A 17268-nucleotide genomic window follows, 5' to 3' on the forward strand; every position below is an offset into this window, starting at 1 on the left:
TTTCCAAATTCCTATACTTACTACACAAGACCAAAAATTGAGTTGTCCCTGGACTTAAACCTTTGAATCTGGGAGGCATGTGGGTCCAGACCAAGTCCCCACGTGTGTGGAAATCGAGAGATGGGCATTCCTGAGATCACCACCCACTCCTTGGCTTGAGGTCTGTGACTGAGGGGCAGCAGGCCATCCTGTGGAACCACAGCAGCCCCAAACCTCCCCTGCTAAGGAGTCCAGGTCCTGGGGTCCCAGGCCTGACCCTCCTTGCCTGAGCAGCCAATCAGGTCATGCGTACACAGCTAACCTGAGGATCTTCCTTTTCTCTCTGCCCAGCATCCTGGGAGAGCACTTGCTGGTCCCTCCCTGGGAGAAGGGGGCAGAAAGGCCGGTGCAGTGGGACCTCAAGGTGTGACACGGGCAGAGCTCCTTTTACAAAAAAGGCACCCCCTGTACGTGGAACTCCTGAATACTTGTGGCTCAATTGTTAAATGCTGGTTTAAGTGTACAAAGGGAACCAGAAGCTCAGGAACCCCCAAGGCTAATAAAAAGGCAACGATCTTGCTGCTAGCTGTCCTATCATGTAAGATTTGACTTTGTCATCCCGGGCACCCTCTGCTGGCCCTTAGGCAGTGGGGCTGGACACAAGCTCTGCCACTGATGGACAAGAAAACCTGGGAAAGGTACTCTGCCTCGGAATCTCAGTTTGCTCATCTGTGAAACGAAGCCTATATGGACCTTGAAGGAGTCCAGGTGAGACAGGGCATCATGGGGCCTGCACCCGGTGTGATGCCCAGAGCCACTCATAAGGCCCTTCCTGCCCCTGCTAGAGCACACGCCCAGGCTACCCGGGGTCTTGGCCTCCCCAGCATGCTCAGCTGGGACTTCTAGATTTGGAGCAAAGCTGATTCCAATGGCAGCAGCCTCTCCAGGGTCCCGCTCCAGGGACCAGCCCACTCTTGGGAAAGCGGCTGCTGAACTGTTTGCTCAGTCTCATCAGGACCAGCAGGTAGGGGGCCGCCCTCGGGTCCCCCAGGTCGGTGCTCGCCTCGGAGATGGGCAGGGTTTGCCCTCCACATGTCTGCCAGCCCAGTGCCAGAGCATCTGGTACTGGTGCCTTGGGGAGGCCCAGGAGCCTGCACAGGAGGACGTGTCTGGGGACTGGGAAGAAGGCTGTTCCCTGTGCCTAGATACACATCTCTCCAGGCCTGGCCTGTGGGGACCCAGCCAGGTCAGCTCAGACCGCCTTGGGGCCCCACAGTCACCCGGGCCTGCTGCCCTTCTAATGGAAGGACCTCCTCCTCTGAGCCAGGTGCCCTCCGACCTCGCACGGCGTGCTCCTGGGGGCAACGAGGACGCTTCCCTGGACTGGAAATAAACGGTCAGTAGACGCCTAGACCCTCCCCAGCCAGGCCCTCGAGCCCGGACCGCTGCCGTCCGTGGTCCCCGCACAGTCAGGCAGGAGGGGTGGCCGCCTACGTTGGTGTGCTGGGTCGAACACAGGGACTCGACAGCCTGGAGTCTGTTTTCAGTGACCAGAAGCTTCTCCCGCAGCCTGTCGGCCTCCTGCTTGCTCTGGGCCTCCGAGCGCTGCAGCAGCTCATAGTCTAGCATCTTCTTCTCGGCCAGGGAGATCTGCTCCTTGAGGAACGCAATGGCCTGCGCCTGGCCCCGGTACTCCACGTCCAGCTTCTCCAGCTCGCGCCCCCGCAGCTCGGCGTCGCGGCACCGGTCCTGGGCCTCCTGCAGCTCCAGCCGGTGCTGGCTGGCCTGCACCTCCAGCTGGGCCCGCCAGTGCTGTTGCAGCCCGGCCAGCTCCTCCTGGGCCTCTTGCAGCTTCTGCCGAAGGCCCTCTTTCTCCTTCACGTGCATGGCCGTCTCAATGTCGTGCTTGGCCCGCAAGTTGCCCAGCTCCAGCTGGTGCTCCATCTTGATGCCCTCCATCACGGCCTTCAGCTCCCCGATCTCCTTCTGCTGGGCACCCGGGCTCGAGTTCAGGGTGGCCTTGAGGTCCTCCAGGGACTTCTGGTGGTCCAAGGCCAGCGAGTCCAGCTTGGACTTCCAGTTGTCCATGAGCCCCATGTTCTCGCTGGTGGCCTGCTGGACCTTGGCCTTGAGGTCCACCACCTCCTGCGCATACTTCTCGTTGGCCGCCCGCAGCTTCTCCACCTCCGCCTGGTAGGCCCTCAGCGCCTTCTCGTACTTGTCCCTCAACAGGCCGCTCTCCCTCTGGTGCTCCTGGCTGGCAGACAGTAGCCGCTCCCGCAGCCGCAGGGTCTCGGCGGCCTCGGGGTGGTCGGCGGGTGGCGGGCCGGAGTGTAGCAGGCACTGCTGCAGCTCCTGGATCTCCCCGCGCCGCAGGCTCAGCTCCTCCTCCAGCTGCAGCACCCGTGACTTCTCGGCCACCGTGGTCAGCTACCGGGAGAGAGGGAGACCGGGGTCAGTGGGCCGGCTGGAGGGCACGGGGGAAGGCCGTGAGAAGGGAAGGACGCCCCACTCCACCTGAGCGCCGCCCTGCCCACCACAGCTCCCAGGGAGGCTTCCCCGGCTTGTGTCCCAGTGACTCGGGGACTCCCTGGTCCCCGCTGCTCTAGGCGGTTTGGGAAAAATCGGTGGCGAAAGGAAACCATCTATTTGAGGTTATGGCTTTCTTCAAGTTCATGTTATTTTTAAAGGGCAGACACAACAGAGGGAATTCCGTACTATCCTGCTCTAGAAAAGTTCCAGCCGGAACGAGCTGATTCACAGAGAGGCCTTTTGGAGGGGGTGGCCAAAGAAGGGTCCGGTTTAATGTTTAACGCAGAAGAAAAAAAAAAAAAAAGAATGCTCCCAGACCCTCCTTCTGATGGAAAACTCTGAGATCAGAGGCTCCACCCGCCAGAAACCTACTTGGACCGTGTCAGTGATCACAGGTTTGGGTGCAATATATTTGATAGTTTTAAATCTTTTACAAGCTTAAGAAATTTGTTTCTGAAGGTGACCTTTACTTCAATAAACCTGCTTTTGTTTTTCTAATCAGGTTGAACCCTAGAGGAAGATGCCTTGGTGTGGACGGCTCCAGCCTGTCAACCGTGACTAGGTCGGTTTCTTCAAGCAGACTCCGTGTCCATGCATGTGTACTGCACACGCAGTCACCTGGCAAAGGCCAGTGTGTGGACAGGGACCCGTGTGTGTCTCCAGATGCTCACGGGCACACACGTGCTCACTCGTGTACGGAGGCCGACCTGCGGAAGCCAACGGTCGCCCACCCCACACCCACAGCCTGTGTTCGGTGGTTTTCCCCGATCTCTGCTCTGCGGCTGCTTAACTCCACGGCCGGGGGAACTGCAGCTGGGCTGTCCGCTGGGCTGACCAGCTGTTTGGATGTGTGCCTGCATGGGGGCCCAGCCCCCGGGGCACGCATGATGGGCGTGGAGGGGCTCGCAGGGTCTGGAGACTGGACTCAGAACCATGCCCTGGGAATCAGGGGGGACTTCACTCCCACGCAGAGCTTTCCCTGGCCCAGGAACCACACCCACCCTGGGGCTGACACCGAGTCTCATGCCCTGGGAACACCCCACTCCCTCGAAGGCCCACCACTGCCCAGGTCCTTCAGGTTGGCCCCTCATGCCATTCTATTTAAGACCCTCCAGGCTAAAGAATCCACAGTTAAAGGACCCACAGTCTCCCAACCTCTGCCTTCCCCAGCCTGGGGAGAAGGGAGGCATGGATAGGTTGGCCACAGAAGGGGCAGAATGTTCCCAAGAGCCCCCGATTTCTGAACATGACAAAGCACGGTCACAGCAATGCAATGGTGGGGGGGCGGGGCGAGGCTCGCACAGAACACTCCCAGCCAGTGGGTCCACGAGCTGGGGAGCAAAGTCCCAGAGAACCAAGACCCCCTCCTCTCAACAAGCATCACATGGCCACGGAGCATAAAAGCACGTTCCTAAACCTCCCTAGAAGGGGTGCAAAAGGAAAAAAAAAAAGTGAGGAGAGCGGCCAGAGAGAGAGAAAATAATAAAAACAGGGCAGCTGAAGGGGCGTCAGCAGGCGAAGGCGCTGGTGGCAGGAGGTGGCGGCGGTTACCCTGTTGTCGGCTAATTCTCGGAGCAGCCGCTCGGCCTGCGCCTTCTCCAGTAGCAGGTGTTTCTCCAGCTCGCCAATGCGCGCGTGCTCCAGCTGCGTCTGGGTCTGGTCCACCCGGGGCGGGTGGCGAGGTGGGGACAGGAGAGAGGGGCACAGGGACAGGAAGCCGGAGGAAGAGAGAAAAAGAGAGAGAGAGGCAGGTCATCTTCTGTGCACAAGGCAGGAGAGCAGGTGAAGGAAAGAGAGGAGGTCTGGGGAGGCGGGGCGGGGTGGGCCTGCTGCCCGCCCCTCACTGTATCCCCGCTGGGTGTGTTTAAGGGCAGAGCACAGACTGCAGTAACCCTGCCCAAGCCGGCCCCTGGAAGGGGCAACAACGGGCACCTGGATCCCTTCTGTCACCCCCAGGTGGCCCTTCCCCTTGCAGCTCCGGGGCAGGAGCCAAAGCCTACTCCCCCCCGCCCCATCGGGAAGCCTAGGGCTGTTTCTCATTTTAGGCACAGAATCCTGCACACAGGAAGCCCCCGTGAATGACCCCAGGATTCCTGGCCCCCAGGCCTGTCTTAAAGGTCAAAGAACCGACTGAATGGGAGGTTTTCAAATATACCCATACGGTCAGGATTCTCCCGGCCAGGCCTCCTTAGCGGAGGCTGGACTAGGCCTCCCACCGCCCTGCCCCAAACCCGGCCCCAGCACTGCCCACTCCCCAGGCCCCGCCGAGGACGCCCGGCCTCCCGAAAGCACAAGAGCACTTTTGTCCCTGCCTCACAACACCCGCTTCACACACTGACAAAGCCCGACATTCTCCGGGCATCCAGGCTGGCATTTGGATTTCCCCTAAGAGATCTGCGAGGGCAGCAGAAGGCTGAAGGCCCAGGGCATCCAGAGGGGTCTGGACACCAAGCTCTCCATAGGGAGAAGCCAGGGTGCTCTGTCTGCATCCTCCCGCGCATCCCATCATCACCAAGGAGAGACGAGGTGAGAGCAAATCTGAGCGGCAGTTCAGGAGAGGCAGGGCTTAGCACCGTAGCCTGTTGTGTGAAAACCAAGAATACGCCCGACACGGGCAAGGGTAATGGTGACGGTGCAGACTCCCAGTACCGTCCCAGAAATACTCGTGCAGTTCACCAAGAGCTGCAGAGACCTTTATGTCCTCTGGCCCGTGATCGTACTCCTGTGAATTTTCCTAAAGGAACAAATGCCTCTTCTCTCTCTCCCCCCAAGAGGGCAGCATGCCCCAGTGCTAAAATACAGCCCTGCTCAGTCTCTTCCAGAAAATTACAGGCTGAAGACGGTGCCTCAACCCCAGCCTTGCAGGGGCCATGTCACCTTGCTCCTTCTCCTCTGATGACGGGCACAGCGACCCTGCCTGGGACCCGCACTTACACAGAGCCTGATCACAAACACCATACCTGTGGCCCCGAGGGCAAGAAAAGCCTCCAGCTTCACAAGTTCACGGGCAACTTCATTTGGTAGCCCCTCCAAAAGGACCCTTCACTCTCACTTTCAGAACTCCCCGCCTCCTGGTCCATGGGGGCACAGGAGAACCCATAGGAGCTTGGGGTGGGAGGAGAGCCCCTGAAGCCTAGATTTTAGGTGAGATGGACGACCTGGGAGGATGTAATTTCTGTCTCACGTGCCAACTTTAGAACCCAAGCCCCGCCCCCTCGCACACACACACGGGGTATCTCGGTTATCTCCCCATCTCACAGCGGCCACTCCAGGGGGAACACCTCAGGCTCAGAATCATCCAGCAACTTGGGGCAGCAGGAGGCCTAAACCTCAGACTCCCAGGTTCTAGAGCCAGGGCCTCCCCACCCCCAAACCAGCCTGACTCCACGGAGCGGAGACACAGACTTCCAGCAGCAACACTGAGCAGTGACGGAAGCTCCTGAAATGGGGGACTCCCTGTGTCCCTGGCCCCGTCCAAATCCCAGAAGCTCGGTGAAGCCTGGCCTGAGCCCTTGACCTCCAGCTTTCCCCCTTCTCCTTGCACGCACGGTGTCTACCCCACTCCAAAGCACGAAGTTACTGCCTTGGGACACCCCTCGGATAACAGAAGGCTGCTATTATTAATTGGGGAGGAGTCTCCCCAACTGCACCAGTGGCTCCTGAAGGCCAGAGGCACGTCGCCCCTCTTAATCTACCTCCAGGCCTTGAGCTGCACAGCCAGTTCTCAACAAATAGCTGATTCTGAGTTCTGACTCTTCCCCTTACAATGGGCGTTCCCATGCCAAGGAAAAAAAACACCGAGGCGCTATTTAATTCACAAAACAGTAACACAAATCCCCTGGATGATAAAACAACAGCAAAACCCCAGTATCTTCAAGTCTAAGGTAGCTGCCTGACGTCCCCACCAGGGGGGCAGCAGGGAGTGGCACACGTTTTCATGGGGCAACATGAGGCCACGCCCATTCAAGAACCACAAAACATGTCCCTGGCCTGTTTTCCAGAAGCATCTCACCATGCTGTGCCCTGCTCTGGCATCGGGGACAGGAAGGAGCGCAAGACAGACAGGGCCCCCCCCAAGGGGCTTACATCTGGGGAGGGCTGCAAACAATACGTGACCAGTGAGGACCATGTCAGACTGTGACTTGGCCTAGGAACAGAGCAAGGAGGATGACGCAAAATCAAGGAGCAGAGAAGGGCCCTCTGAGAAGGTCTCCCCTCTAAGGGGAGACCTGCAGGAAAAGCAGGAACCGGCTGACCAGGGCAGGGGTGGAGGAGAAACGAGGAACCAGCACGTGCAGAAGCTCAGACAGAGCATGGGGTGTTCTAGCTCAGACAGGAGCCCCACATACCTGGAACAGGGCTGGGTCCCCAGGGTCGTCCCTGGGCTACAGAGCCCGGCTTTTATCTAGAGTAGCACCATCAGATGTGTGAGCAGGGAAGGGGCAGGATCTGATTTATGTTTTCAAGAGATTTGGTCATAGGCTGTCTGCAGTTTGCTTCAGAATAACCTGAGAGAGGGCTGTGGATGGCGGTGAAACAAGAGTGGCCAGGAGCTGATCATCGTTGAAGCTGGGTGATGGGTAAATGGAAGTGCATCACACCATCCTCTCTACTTATGTTAAAATTTTTTCCAACGTTAAAAGATGTTAAAGATTCTTTTTGAAGGCTATCTGGCTTCAGTGTGGAACAAGAGAGGAAACACAGGGGCCAAACAGAGGGGTAACTTGTCCCAGTCACCCACTGTGACCCGGTCCAGGAAGGTGGCGGCGGGGATGAAGACAATTTTGGAGGCAAGGTCAAGTGGGTTTCTGATGGAAGGACGAGGGAAAGAGAAGGTTCAAGATGAATTTTAGCTGCGGGGCCTGAGCAACCGTGTGGATTGTGGGGCCAATTACTGAGATGGGAAGGATAAGGGGGGTGCGGGGTGAAGGGGAGGCAGGAACAAACGGAGAGATCTGTCTGGGGTATGTGGGGGGTGCTGTCCTGGGCTGAAGAGCATCTCCCCAAATTTCATGTCCACCTGGAACCTCAGAATGTGACCTCGTTTTGAACAGGGTCTTTGCACATGGAAGTAGTTACGATGATGTCATACTGGGTTAAGGTGGGTCTGATGACTAGTGTCCTTATGAGAAGGTCACGGGAAGAGACACAGGAACACACAGGGAGGAAGGCCACGTGATGACAGAGGCAGTGATGCGGCGACAAGCCGAGGAACCCCAGTGGCTGCCAGCCATCCTACCAGAGCTGGGAGAGAGGCATGGGACTGGCCATGTCCACACCTTGATTTCAGACTTGTGGCCTCCAGCACCGTGAGAGCATAAATGTGTGCTGTCTAAAGCCACTGAATTGTGGTAGTTTTTTCCTGAAGCCCCGGGAACTATTACAAGTAGCTGTCACTTGCTCTTCCTGGTGGGGATGTCCAGTGGGTATACTGGCGCGGAGCTCAGGGGAGGACCAAGGGAATCATGGGCTTATAAAGGGCATTAATGCCACAGACTGGACGCTCTCAGGGAGAGTGTAGACTGAGACTGAGCCCCTGGACAGGCCAACATTCAAGGTCAGGAAGGAGGTGAGAGGTTGGAATGGGGCACCTTGCGTAGCTGGGGGAGTGAGGACAGGAGAAGGACAAGCAGAGAACTGGGGTGACATAGCTGGAGGGGGACCAGAAGCTCAAGGATGTATTCTGGGTTTTATTTTTGACTTTTAAGACAGGTAAGGATGAGAGGGACTTTTGCCTTCTGGTTGCCATGAATATAGTCACAATAAAAACAGCAGCAACGGGGCTCCACTGCCCTTGGACTGAATTAGCTGTCTGTCACTGTCTGTCCCACCCCCACGCCTCTCCCAGCCAAGGCTGATTGGATCTGGGCTGGACACCTGATCCAAAGCCAGCCAGCCCATTGGCTAGCCTGGGGCCAATCAGATTCTCCCAAGAGGACAGCTAGGAGACAGTGGGTGCTGGAGGCTGGGCGGATCCAGGAGGATGGGTGTCGGGGAGAAGGGAGCAGATGTGCCAGGAGACTTGCAGACACGGTGACAGACAGACAGACTGACCATGAGTCATGAGAAGAGGGAGGCCCCTCAGTGCGGGAGAATAGGCTCCATTTCTGATGCTGTTCCTCCTTCTGGTTCCCTGAACTGCCTCCCATTGGGGCTGTGAGACTTCCCTGCAGCCTTTCAGTAACCCCCGGATGACTGGACTTAGCAGGAGGGGTCTCTGTTCTTTGCAACCACAGGTGCTTTTCCCAGAAGCCCCCCCGCCCAGCCTCTGCAGGAGGGCAGCCGCCCAGCAGGAGAGCCTGCTACACATAACCACATGACCTGCCCCCTTGGCTAAGACGGAAACTTACACTGGAACACCCTGATACCAGGCTGGGGTCCCTACACCAGATTGTGCCCCAGTATCCATCCTTTAAGCTCAGGCAGCAAAACCTGCCTCAACAGGGGCAGCTGTCCGTGACCCTAGATCACACATGTCTCTCCCCGAGCCGTGGTCATCCAGGGACAGGACAGCCATGTGCACAATTTTGCTGGACGTTGGAAGTCATAGGGGTCTTAACACGGCTTTGTCACAAAATCAGAAACCGTAATTTCCCCTTGGAGCTCAGACATGATCTAATGCAGTGATTCCCAAAGCATGGTCCCCAGACCAGCATCACCTGGCAACTTGTTAGAAATGCAGATTCTCGGGGCCCACCCAGACCTACCGAACGGCCACTCAGGCCAGGGCCCAGCATTTCGTGTCTGAACACACCCTCTAGGTGATGAATTCTCAAGTCTGAGAATCACTGACCTAGTTCAACCTCCTCACTTTACAGAGGAGCAAACAGAGGCCCAGGGAAAGGAAGAGGCTGCCCAAGGCCAATTAGGGCCAGGACCAGAGTGTGAAGAGGGACTGAACTGACTGCCCCCTGCCCCATCTGACGGTTCTGGGAGTCCTTGTTTTTTGTCACCTCCCAGGGAGCAGGAAGGGTCTCAGTGGAAAGGCACTCCTGCCCACCCAACTGTGAGCAGGCCTAATGAGCCCCATGGTCTCCAAATGATTTGGTGAGGGGGGCTAGTGTTCGTCTTGGGGGGCAGGGATCCTTAAGTGCTTTACTCATTGATGTGAGCATCCTTCATCCCTCAGCTCAGAAAGGGTGGGTTGGATTGCAGAATGAGAGTGAAAGGTCCAGACCCCTCGTCCAGGTGCTATAACTGAGGAGGCGCTGTAACTAGCCATTCTTACGGGCTGGATGCAGGAGTCAGGAGTCCTGGGTCCTGGTCCCACTGGCTGCTGACTTGCTCCATGACCGGGAGGGTCCCTTTGCCTTTCTGAGCCTGTTTTCCCGTCTATAAATTCTGTGACTCAACCACAGGCTATTTCCAGCCAAAATTTTACGTGGAATTCAAGATGAACAAAGGGCCCAGGGAACACCTTTAGGGCTACTGCCCAAGAAAGAAGGGATGGGGGAGCCTGGCCACTATGTCCTCAGGCCCAGCTCTGTGGATGCCTTGGGTCCATTCCACCCAGCTGCTGACACAGGAAGCATGGTCCCTCTGGGGCTCCTGGAGCTGAGCCATTCCCACTTCTGACACCTGAGTCTCTCATGACCGCCACCCCCCCCCCGCCAGGGTATGATCTTTGACTCTTCCCCATTTCTTCCTTGCAATACCCCCGCCCCCTCCCAGGGGGCCCAGAGTTGCTGCCTAGACCTCATGGCCATTTGCCCTTCGAGGGCTGGGCTTGGGGTGCAAGCCTGGGGTGGGGGGGCCTTTGACCATTACCTCCAGGTCTCCCTTGGTGATGGACTCCTCCTCCACTCGGAACTGCAGGTCCTCCACCTTCCTGCAGGGGGAGAGGGGGCTGAGTGAGCATCACCCAGAGGGGTGGGCTTTGCCAAGTCAGCAATAGCAGAGAGAGCCAAGGCCACAGGTGGCCCAAAGTCCACACTCAGATTATGCAGAAGACACTGCCCAGAGCCCCGAGTTCCCGGAAACATCCAGCCCTCCCAATTTACTGATCCATGCTCTACACAGAGAACACTGGCTTCTCTAAAATAGACACTGCTTTGGGAAAGATCCTCAGTGTTCTCCTTACTTGCTGCAAGAAATAAATCCTTCCTTCTGCAAAAAAATAAAAAAAATAAAAAATAAATACACACACACACACACACACACACACACACACACATATATAAAATAGGAATGTTTAATGCAGCATCCTTCCCCGCTAGGGTGGTTGTGGAAATAAAAAACAGAGTGGATAGTAAATGGAAGCACTAACAGCTGTTTTCATCACAGCAGGGAACAGACATGTCGCATGGAACAGTCTGTGGGGAAGGAGGCCAGGTGGGCTTCTTCCCCTACTGACCCCATTCTCATTCCCTCCCCTCAAAATCAGGGCCCAGAGCCCCAGCCCCCACTGCTTGGGCTGCTCCCTGATGTGGAGGGCCCCCAATGCCCTGCTGCAAGTGTGGGGCCCACCCTCAAGGAGACACCCACCCACCCCCGAGAGAGCACAGGGAAGAGACACAGGCACATTACAGCTCACAAAGCTGCTACTCCTGGGGCCTCGTGACAGCTCCCAGCAGAGGATGAAACTAAGGCCCAGAAAGGGCCAGTGACCTGCCCAAGGTCACACAGCAAGCGCAGGGCAATGCTGGGACTTGCACCCAGGCCTTCCTGAACACAACTCCCAGGACGTCTCAAAGATCTGTTTTTGTTTGTTGGCATCAGGCACGTTGCCATGGGAACCAGATGCGTGGGCCCCACCGACCCTCTCAGGCAGATATGAATAAGCCCTCCTGTCTCCAAGTCAGACAGTAACAACAGCTCGTGGAGCACATGCCTCAGCTGAAAGCCCAAAACCAGACCCAAGTCGGGGGGAGGTGGAGGGCTGGGTCTGGGAGGTGCTACTGTGCAGGGGAGCAGAGGAAGCTGCAGAAATCTGTGTGTCAGCAGCTAGGAGACAAAGAGAGGCTTCTGGGCTGAGGGAAACCCTTGTCAGGCCCTAGTCAGCTCTGAGTTCCACCAGGTGACCCAGGACCAAGTCAGGCCAGAGTCCCCACAGGGAGGGAACACAACTCCCACTTGCCACTGGCAGGACAGCAAGAGCCAGTGGCACCACTAACAGGCTGGTGACCTCAGGCAAGTCTGTTCCCTGCTCTGAGCCTCAGTTTCCTTTTCTGTGACCTGGGGGGCAAAACCTGCCTCCTGGGCTAACTGTGAGCCAGAGAGAGACAGAGCAGGTAAAGCGCCCCCAGCCCCGGGGCTGAGCCCCAGGCGCAAGGTGTTTCCAGGGGCCTTTTCCTGCTGCTTCTCTGAGCCTCGGTTTCCTGACACATGAAATGGGAATGAAGCTTCAGGACACGGGCTGTGAGCTCCACGTGAGGGATCTGATGCAGAAGGGGTGTTCCCTGCGCTGAACTGGGTCATGGGGTGGGGACATCGGATGCACGTCTCCCTAGTGAGAGGTGCCCCCACACGCCTGGGCGTTCTCATGATGCTGCATGAGCCGAGCTGGGCAGGAACGGTGAACCCCATGTCAGGAAGGAAAACAGTGACGTATGTAGTGTCTCCCATGTGCTCAGTGTCATGCTGGGTGCTTTACTGGAGTTATCTCGTAAGTCCTCCCAACAGCCTGCAGAGATGGGGATCATCACCCCACTTCGCAGATGAGACGACTAAGGCCCGCAGAGCTCATGTCACCAGCCCAGGTGACACAGCCAGTACGTGGTGGAGGCGGGGTTTGTGCCTGCTGGTCCCGAGCCTTGCTTTTCCTGGTCATCCTTAACAAGGCTCTGGGAAAGTGTCCCGCCAGGACCAGGACAGGAGCGGCACCTACCTCCTCTCCTCCTCCAGCTGGTTGGACAGGTCCACCTTCTCTTTCCGCACGCTCTCCACCAGCAGCCGGGCCCGCTGCAGCTTCTCCTCTGCCTCTGCAACATACTGGGCCCCAAGCAAGGGCCAGGACAGGGTCAGCCTCCTCCTGGGGACCGGGAGCCAGGTGGGGGAGGGGTGGGTGTGGAGGGGGTGCAAGGAGCCAGGCCTGGAACCCAGCCACCCCTACTCCCCTGCCAGCCCTAGTCTGCCCGGAACCGTGGACCTAGATGTGAGGGAAGAGGGCCGGCTGAGTGCCAGGGACGGGAACCTCAGGTCCACCTGCCCCCAGTCCCTGCCACCTCCCTCAGCCCTTGAGGGCCTAAGACCTATTGTCTTGTCAAGGCCCCTGTCACGGCACACACATGAGCTTGGCCTTAGTAATTCTAGAACCCGAGGGAAGAGTGAGCCTGGCTCCAAATGGGGACAGGGGCCTAGGAGGGAGCTCCCACGTGGGGAACAAGCAGCAGGGAAGGGTAGACACACGACAGCAGCAGAGCCAAGGCTATGGGCAAGGACTTCCTTCCCTGAAACCCAACCCAGGAATCAATCTGCTCGAAAGCATGGTCTGAAATGTGGACAGATGTACCCCAGAAATGTTTACATCAGGATTATTTAGAAAAAGTGAGGAATTGGAAAACAATCTAAACACCAGCAGGGGACAGGCCACGTCAGTAAGGACACGGCCCGCAACAGACGGCCACGCAGTCCTTCAAACGGGGAAGAATTTTCCATGACCTAGAAATCGTGCTCGCACTATAGGAAGTAGGAAAAAGCAGGACACGCAACTTTGTATCGAGGTTCTGGAGGTGGAATGTGGACCTACCACTGGAAGGAAATTCACCAGGAGGATGAGGGGTGTTGGTAACATGCGTCTCAGTTTTCTCTGCACACCCCAAGTTCTGCTCACTGAGCGTGACTGAGGGACAAGACTGGCCCGAGGAGACCGCTGGTGCCCTCCGGGTGCTCCGTGGCCCTGCCTGCCACCCACCTGCTCATGCTGTGCCTTGAGCAGGGCGATCTCCTTCTCCACCTCACAGATGTGGCTCGTGGCCTTGGCCACCTCGGCCCGCTCCAGGTCCCGTTCAGCCAGCAACTGCTCGATGTGCTGCTGTTTCTCCTTCAGCGCCTCTTGCAAGGCAGTCGTGCCCGAGATCTTGCGGGCATAGCGCGAAGAGGTCTCTGTGAGCTGCAGGAAGGCGTGGGTGCAGGCAGGACTCAGGGATGCGGAGCACCGTCCAGGCAACCCACCACTACCCAGCAAGTGGGGGGCCCCAAGTGCCTCAACTCCTGGGGTTCGGTTCCTCCCCTCCCAGGGCCCTAGACACTCTGCCTAGTTATGTAGAGGGAATCATGATGTTTGCGATCCAGGGAACTTCCTCTCTCAGGAGAGTCACAGCCCCTGGGGGTCTGCCTCAAGGTGGGCTCTCTCACCTGGGCCACCTTCTCCTGGACTAGGAGGAACCTCCCATGTAGACAGAGTTCTGCTGGAAGGGCAACCTCACCTTCCCTCCTCACCCAAGGTGGCTGTGCCAGCCTTTCTAAAGCACCTGCCCTGCACCTGTATCACCTGTGTGCACCTGTATTACCTGCCCTGCCTCTGTATGACCCTCTTTAACTCCCAGGGAAGGGCTTAAGCTACTGACAAATCGGTAATATAAAAATAACAATAAATGTAAATGGGTCAATTTCTCTGTTAAAAAATATATACTTTCATCTTTGTTCAAAAACTCCAAACTGACGGATGCCTGGAACCAGAGCAAGTCAGGGGACAACTGGGTCTCTCTGTCCCCACCCACTCTCATACACACACCAGGGTATCCCTCACCAGGCCACTGCGGCTGGGCCGGCCCCCCACAGAGGAGGCCACAGAGCTGACAGAGCTGATGGAGGAACTGCTGGGACTGTGGGTCAGTGCCGAGACTCCCATGGCCATGCGCTTGGTCTTCTTGGCCTTGGCTGGGCTGGTGGATGGGAAGCCGATGCGGATTACCTTGTGGATGGGCGCGAAGAGACCAAACTTGGGTGGGCACTGGAAGTACCTGGAGAGGTAGGAGAGACCATGCTGCTGTCACAACACCACAGCCTGGAGCCTGGCCTGCCTCCCCTACCTCTTCAGAGCCCAGCAGAGAGAGGCTTCTCCTGGGGGACCCATCACCCACACCCTAAGACCAATAGACAGGACTCCCAGAAAGGGAATAGAGGTGAGCAGGGCCTGATGTTCTGCATAGCCATGAACAGCAGTTGGGCATATTTCTGGGGGATGGGGGAATAACAATTACCGAGCACCTGCTCTATGCCAGTCCCTTTACATAAATGCTCATTTCGATCCCCCAACCCCTCTATTGTTATCCATATTTCACAGATGAGATTTAGGCTCAGAGAGGTTAAGTAACCTGCCCACAGTCAGAGAGCTGGTTAAATGGCAAAGCTGAGACTGGACCCGGTGGACTCCAAAGCCCACTGTGCTTTGTCTCCCAAACATCAGTCAGAGGCCCCCAGCCGTATCTGCAGCCCCACTCTCATGGCTGCCTCTGGACCACCCCCAGCCCCAAGGCTCTCTGCCCATGGAGCCCCCGAATGGAGAAGCAGAAGCCTGAAGGAGGCACCTTAGGCGTGGGGTGAGGGATGCTGCCCAACCTGTCCCTGGATTCTGGAAGCAAGAGTAAATTGAGAGAAATATCTGTCCTGAAAACAGGAAGGCAAGTGTTATCATGGAAGTCTGGATCGTCTTCTCTCAAAACCTCTCTAGCCATGAATTCCACGTGGGACCAGGGACCTAGTTCTGTCCAGTTTCCCGCTCACCTTGAAACTGCCACCCCACCTGCCTCTTCCCACATTCAGGTCTTTGTGCAGCCTGACCCCCAGCCTAGCACACCTTCCTTCTCAGAGCTGTCGCAGCCTCACCTGGACGACAGAACCTAGCCCAGGGACAGCCAACACAGGCTCGCAGGCCACCGTGCCTTACCCCACACCCCCGACACTGCTCAGTCACAGCATCAACGCCCCCCTCAAAGGGCCCAGGCCTGGGCTCAGACCTTCTCAACCCAGCATTCCTGGCAGTCAATTCCCTTTCATCAGAGATGCTGAGAAACCTGGGACCCAGCTGTGACCCTAACCTTGGCTGTAGAGCACCAAGCACTGTCTGATTATTTCCTGTGTCACCCAGGGCAACTCTCAGAAGGCAGGACCCCTGCCTCTCCTTTTCTGGTGCTCCCACCTCACTTACTCATGGGTGGCAGGGGGAAGGGAACCCAGGGACAGATGACTCTCCTAGCGCTTGCTCGTGACTCTCTGTGTGACCTTGGGCAATGACCTCTCTGGCCTTGGTTCTCTGATCTGTAAAATGGGGGTGACAGTCCCACCACCTGCTTCCGTGAGCTGCTATGACAGAAGGGAGGTGGTAGCATCTGTACATGGTATCTGGCACAGCCACCCAGATGCTTAACACTGGCATTCTCAGATGCCCCAACCCCGACCCCTGCACCCACCCTAGGAGAAGAGGACTCCCTTCCTCCCTCCCCACCATACCTGGTGCCCGCCACTGCCCCATCATTCTTCCCAAGGGGCTCGTCCAGCTCCACGCCACACCACTCGCCCTTGGCAAAGTCTGTCTCCCCGACGTACCGTACCACACCAGTCTTCGTCCCACCAACCTATAGGCACACAGAGAGACTCAGGTCCAGAGGATGCAGTGGGAACTGCAGAGAGGGCACAGGCACCCAGGTGCCTGGGCTCATCCCACGCCTCCCTTCCAGTGTGCAAGGGCCAGGGGAGATGAGGAGGAGGCCCAAGGACAGCTGGGAGGGGTACAGGTATAAACAGTGCTTCCCAGGGCTGTCCCGAGCAAGAGCTCTGGAGTCAGGAAGACAGACCTGCGTTCAAACCCTGCCATTTACAAGCTGTATGAGCTTGGGCAAGTTACCTAACCTCTCTGAGCTCCAGCATCTTCATCTGTCAAAATGGCTTTTGTGAAGATTAAGTACTAAATGTGCAGTGTCTGGAGCATACTAGAGTCTCAATAAACGTTATCCTTAAAAATGGTTTAGGGGGTGGGAGGGAGACGCAAGAGGGAGGAGATGGGGGATATATGTATATGTATAGATGATTCACTTTGTTATAAAGCAGAAACTAACACACCATTGTAAAGCAATTATACTCCAATAAAGATGTTTAAAAAAAAAAAAAAGGTTTAGGGAATTCCCTGGCAGTCCAGTGGTTGGGACTCCACGCTTTCACAGCCGAGGGCCCGGATTCAATCCCTGATCAGGGAACTGAGATCCCACAAACCGAGCTGTGCGGCCAAAAGGAAAAAAAAAATGGTTTGAATGGAGGTTGCCAGGAGCTGGGCAGGAAGGGAAGTGGGGAGTTGTTTAATGGGAATACAGTTTCAGTTTCGCAAGATGAAAAAGACCTGTTGCACAACAATGTGAATATACTTAATACTACTGAATTGTACGCTCAAAAATGGTTAAGAAGGTAAATGTTACGTTACGTGTATTTTACCACAATTAAAATAACTCAGGACAGGCCAATAATCAGGAATACTACTGTAACAATGATTTAAAAAACTTTCAATTCAAGTTATATATATACATAAAGTTTTACATATATACATACATACATATATATATATATATATACACATATATGTATATATACATATATACTTCCAAAGTCTTAAAAAACCTTATAAGTTTCTCCACCTTTCCCCAGAAGCACTTTCACTCTTTAAGATGAAGTTTTTGGTGTTGACCTCCATATTTCTAAATGACACGCTAATATTGCTACTTGTCAATTTTTCAATTTGGGGGTGACATCCATCTACGTCTCATCAGGGAAGGGCAGGCGTTGCCTCCCCATCACCAGGCTGCACACACCCCTACTGGGTTTCTA

General features: G+C 56.2%; 1 protein-coding gene across 7 annotated transcripts in view; it reads right to left on the bottom strand.

The window, feature by feature from the left end:
- Nucleotides 1-17268, bottom strand: part of CLIP2 (CAP-Gly domain containing linker protein 2) — a 76632-nt gene that overhangs the window by 14991 nt on the left and 44373 nt on the right. For 5 of the 7 annotated variants that reach the window (XM_033426323.2, XM_033426321.2, XM_049699851.1 and 2 more), the window contains exons 4-10: nucleotides 15904-16028; nucleotides 14201-14414; nucleotides 13364-13561; nucleotides 12338-12441; nucleotides 10279-10339; nucleotides 4063-4167; nucleotides 1474-2409 (exon numbers count right to left, since the gene is read on the bottom strand). In XM_033426323.2, coding sequence (XP_033282214.1) covers nucleotides 1474-2409; nucleotides 4063-4167; nucleotides 10279-10339; nucleotides 12338-12441; nucleotides 13364-13561; nucleotides 14201-14414; nucleotides 15904-16028 — 1743 coding nt within the window. The remainder of the gene's footprint in view (nucleotides 1-1473; nucleotides 2410-4062; nucleotides 4168-10278; nucleotides 10340-12337; nucleotides 12442-13363; nucleotides 13562-14200; nucleotides 14415-15903; nucleotides 16029-17268) is intronic. The other 2 variants (XM_033426324.2, XM_033426325.2) reach the window with 1 other exon arrangement.

The sequence above is a fragment of the Orcinus orca genome, chromosome 16 (genome assembly GCF_937001465.1).
Source record: "Orcinus orca chromosome 16, mOrcOrc1.1, whole genome shotgun sequence".
Lineage (NCBI taxonomy): Eukaryota > Metazoa > Chordata > Mammalia > Artiodactyla > Delphinidae > Orcinus > Orcinus orca.